The 5000-nt window shown below is 43.0% G+C and overlaps 1 protein-coding gene across 1 annotated transcript in view; it reads right to left on the minus strand.

The window, feature by feature from the left end:
• Nucleotides 1-3636: 3636 nt before the first annotated feature.
• The window catches only part of LOC143035509 (uncharacterized), a 1522-nt gene continuing 158 nt past the window's right edge, over nt 3637-5000 (minus strand). Inside the window, exons 2-6 of the mRNA XM_076202375.1 lie at nt 4922-4969; nt 4305-4832; nt 4065-4226; nt 3854-3985; nt 3637-3771 (exon numbers count right to left, since the gene is read on the minus strand). Of these exons, the coding sequence (XP_076058490.1) occupies nt 3655-3771; nt 3854-3985; nt 4065-4226; nt 4305-4832; nt 4922-4969 (987 nt within the window). The 3' untranslated portion in view covers nt 3637-3654. The remainder of the gene's footprint in view (nt 3772-3853; nt 3986-4064; nt 4227-4304; nt 4833-4921; nt 4970-5000) is intronic.

A 5000-nucleotide genomic window follows, 5' to 3' on the forward strand; every position in this document is an offset into this window, starting at 1 on the left:
GTAATCTCTGTGGGGCTGAGCTAGTATGCGATGCAAAATTTGCTTATGAATTCATTTGTTGGTCTGCTAATAGTACATTTTATATATATATATAGTATATATATTATATATATATATATATATATATATATATATATATATATATATATATATATATATATATATATATATATATATGTGTGTGTGTGTGTGTGTGTGTGTGTGTGTGTGTGTGTGTGTGTGTGTGTGTGTGTGTGTGTGTGTGTGTGTGTGTGTGTGTGTGTGTGTGTGTGTTTATTTTTAGTGAAACAATTCTTTCCCATGTATTTGCTTAGTCAACAATAAATTATCTTATACTTTGTTGCGACAATCACACAGGAAATCAACGACACATATCTGAGCCGTAAATCCGTATCACTTTTGTGGCCTGAAAGGCTTTTCAGAGAGAATGTGAATTACGAAATAATCATCTCTATACGTCAGGTATTTGTGGTATTTGTGTTTGTGGGCGCAACGATGCGACATGGCATTGTTGTCGAATCCACGAGAGCTGACACCTGTTTATGATATTATCAATGTACAGTTAAGACAAACTATATGAACCCGTACCTTGTTACGCATAGAAATTTGGTTCTCTCTCTAAAGCTAATTTACAAGCGCCATTAAATGAAGTCTACGAAATATACAAGATCAGGGACTTTGTAACATTTGTTTCGGTCACATGGTCAGTGAACCAGCACAAGACAGGCAGCCCGGTCTTATCTGATAAAGATATTCTGCGAGACGGTAAATTATGTAATGCATAATTAAATACACGTTATGAAACTGCATAAACCAGTAAATGAACATACACTGTATTCAACATGAATGGACTTGTATATTCCTTAACGTAAAATGAACGTTCATTTGCGTATCTGTGGAAGTTCAGATGTACGCACATGCATTGTACATGCTCACACGTTAGAAGTACCGTACGTCTGCAATTCGTCTATGACTTTCACGAGCGCACGCAACCATGTTGCGATTCTCTGCATCCACGTTGAAAATTAGTTTATTTCGTTTTTGTTGTTGGTACAGGGGATCTTTCGTGTTATATTGGTGGGGCATGGTCTTGTGGTGTGTTGGTGGCGGGGCAAACTCGCGGTGTTGTTTGGGTGATCTTTCAGTGTTGGTGGGGGGATAGTGGTGCGTTGGTGGGGGAATATATTGGGGTGTGTTTGGTGGGGATCTTGTGATGTATTTGTGTGGGGGATATCTTGTGGTATTGGTGGGTCTTGTAATGTTGATGGGGAAAGCCTGCGTACGTTAGCTGGGGCGTTGGTTTGGGGATAATTTGTACATGACAAACTAGTCATTTCGGGGTATCCTATAAATTGGGCAGTCCAACAATGATATTAACATAGTCAGGCTAGATTTTTACTATTGCAACTCTCCCTCAATCAGAACATTAAAAGCAGCCTTGCCCAACCGCTCATTTCTCTAGACCAGTTTTTTTCCAAACTTTTCCGACCATAGCACCCCTTGTTGTCATGTCCGAGCAGTCCAGCACCCCTATCTTATTAGAGGGATATATAAATTAAAGTACTGCTTTACGATTTATTTTCTAGATTCCTTAGAACAAACTAATTGACTATCGTTTGAAGAAAAAAATAGGATGGAAAAGTATGAACTAGGTAATCAATTATATATATCAATGATGTGTGCATCACTTTTCCAGCACTACCTATAGTCGATTTCGGCACCCCAGGTTGGGAGACGCTGCTTTAGACTACGGCTGCAGGTTACCTTCCTGCGTTCCCACGTAGTTCATGCACTATGCTTCCTGTGCCATACTGTATCTTGTCTGTACAACCACTATCCCCCACCTTCCCAGTCAATCATGCTCTTTCAGTCACTATACCCGAGCTTAGTCCACTAAACTTTGGAGAAGTCATAACTGAAAGTACTACCTACATTATCTAACGAAACCAAATTTGAATACAAATGAATCTAAACCAGAAACCGATGTCTGCACTCAAGGGATTTCGAGTATACCTGTAGCTCATGGTACAGTTAACTATACACCAGTTAAAACTGCAGGTGGTATAGTTCAGGAGGCACATATCGTGCAGCATCAATCTTACCAAGTATTGAACAGTAAATTCTAGCCAGCAGCACAACTGCACCAGCAGCGGCTGCTCAGGATGGTACCAAATCACTTCTGCAAGTTCCATACTAGTACAGGGACCCCGATTCTTTTTTTTTTTTTAATACTTGCAAGGGTCTGGTTAAAAGGTTCTGTAGTCGAACTTTAGTTATTCAAACTACAAGAGCAGTTCGATTTCAAATTTGTAGTCAAAGTTGCCTTAAGGCCTGTCTATACGAGCGGGCCTGATCGGCGGTTTGCCCGTTAACGGGCAAATTCTCGCGGGCCTGCCCGTGAATGTTGTCCACACGACCGAAGTGATGAACAGCTGGGCCTGCCCGATGTTGCCAGTAGCGGGTGGAGAGCTGTACGAGAACCATGGAGCCTAGCATCGTCAAGAAAAAGATTTTGTGCTCTATCCTGGGCTGCCATCGTTAAATGTTCACTGTGCTACTATGCCGTGGAATGTGGGATGAAGGCCCGCTGTGGGTTCACGATATTATCTTGCGTCTGGCAGGGTAGAAACTCCAGCTACCGGGCACCAGCTCAGTGATTTCGCTCGGCGGCCTTTCGGGCAATTTGATCGCTTGCCCGTCAAATATGCCCGTTACCGGGCAAGCCCGCCGATCAGGCCCGCTCGTGTCGACAGGCCTTTACGTAGTCTTATATATTGAACTATTTAATACCTCCATTAGTTTGTGCGAATTGGGTTAGATCAGTTTAAATTACCGTTTAACTCTACCTTCGAGAGTCATTAATGTTCTGCTCGCGTTTTAAATGTTAAAGAGCAAACTAGTATTTTTCCCGTTCTATCGTTTTTTATATCCATCCCATTGCCTATATATGTAGCTATCCATGCAACTTTAAGCTTTTAAAAAGTAGAGTGCATACTTGTATGTTAGACCGCGCAGGCAACAATTCTTGGCGACGACGATTTGAGGGTAGGTAAATTGTTCCATCTTGTGGCAGAAATTGTTAATATTTTAGACTGAATCTATTGTGTGCTTATCCTTCAAGAAATGGAGGTCATAAGGAACGCGTTGGGTTCGTAAGCCATTCAATACTAGTCCTGTTTAGTGGAACACCTACAGTTGTAGTGTCGGGGGGGAGGGGGGGGGAAGCTTGTGGGCTCTGGAAAGGTGTGGTGACGAGTTCGTAGAACTTACGTTCTCTTTCAGTCTATTCAAGACATGTTTACTAGGCTTGCACTAAAATGTGGTCAGAAAGTCGAGTTTGAGGTATATACACGCCTCTAGACCAGGGTAAATGGCTTTTCCCTTTAGACTAAGGCCAAGAGTCACTGGAAGCATAGCTGGCAGATTCTTGTCTTAATCTATTTTAGAGACCAGAATTGGAGAAAAAATATGTGGCACAGGCAAGGGTGCAAGTTTGATAAAACTTAAGTCATTGCTATAGTTACGACTCATGAAAGATCTGGAAGAATCGTCTTCCTTGAAGAAGAGCGATTAGAGGTTGTACAAGTATTAAGGTACATCGATTTTAGCGATTAAATAGGGTATGCAAAGTTAAAATTATAGGATTGTGGGATTTTAATAAGCTCTCGTTACAAGTTTGCTTGCTGCAGAGTAGACCGTTGTGGTGGCCGGAACTTTTACAGTCAGGACTTCCGTGAGAGATATTGTCGTATACTTTATGATAGGAACGATCTGAAAGATAACGGTCATTAGATATTGAGGAGAGATTTAATACCAATCTCGTTTCTTCATGCAACAGACATGATCTTGTCACCTTGAATGTAGTAACAATTTTCGTGAGCTTTAGGTCGTATTCACGGGGTGTAGTGGATATTAGGATATCCGTAGTCGTTGTCGAAGTCTCCCACGTACTATCCGTTTCTGTGGTGGTAGTTTGGATCTGGAACTAAAGATGGGGGAAAGATTAGAGAACTTTTAAGGCTTTAGGAGAATTATCCAGACTACGTCTGAGCGAGTTAAGTTACGTTAGTGATGGTGCTGGTAAGGGTGAAGATATTCGTAGTAGCGTCGTCGGGTACGTAGACTCTCGAGGTTCGAGTGGTGGCGAAAGTTACCAATTCCGTGGTTGTAGTGTAGTCAGGTTCGAGAACCGTTGTCCCCGTGACAATGGTGTGGGATACAGTCACCTGGAACGTAAGGTGACGTGAGAAGATGAGGTCTTACATTTAAGAGATCAAGAGCTCGTGCGAGTTTTGAAAGCTTACCGTGTCAGTGAACGTTGTGAAAGAAATTATCTCCGCTTCTGAGGAAGAGTCGTCTTCGTTTACGTTAACAGCCTGGACGACTGGAGGTTCGGGTGCAGAACCCTGGATGACCTGGAAGTTCCCAGTGGAGGAAGCAGGGGGGACGACTGGGAGGAAGACATCTCCCTGGTCTGAAGGAAACCCTGGGAAGAAGGGTCCCTGGAAAGGGAGCGTTTCAGTTGCTATAGACTCTTGTTCAGGAGCGGGTTGACCCCGATTTGAGAATACGAAGTCCAGGTTTCGGTTGGAATGGGATGAAGTTCCGTGGAAGTTCACGTTATTTGGAACGAGAGTTCCTCGATTAAAGGTGCCTTGAGAGCCCTGGGAAGTGCCCTGGGAGGAAGAGGAAGAGTCTTGGCCAGATAGAACCAGTTCTGGTCGTGTACCTTGCCCAGACCCTACAGTGCGCAGATCTATTCCTCCAGTGCCTGAGGGTCCGCCGGGATGAGTGGGAAATTGCTGGTAGAGGCCGACGAATGGAACATGGGACTGGAAAATAAATGAAGTTAGTATTTAACCTGAAGACAAGATATTCAGGGTTAGGGTTAGAGTTTTAGAGTTAACGTAGACATACGTACCCCGAAGCTACCCTTGAACAGGGTTAAGACGACCAGTATCGAGATCATCTGAAAGGATGAGATACGGCGGTGAAGTGAA

This window comes from Oratosquilla oratoria, chromosome 19 (genome assembly GCF_046742065.1).
Source record: "Oratosquilla oratoria isolate Oo_2021 chromosome 19, ASM4674206v1, whole genome shotgun sequence".
NCBI lineage: Eukaryota > Metazoa > Arthropoda > Malacostraca > Stomatopoda > Squillidae > Oratosquilla > Oratosquilla oratoria.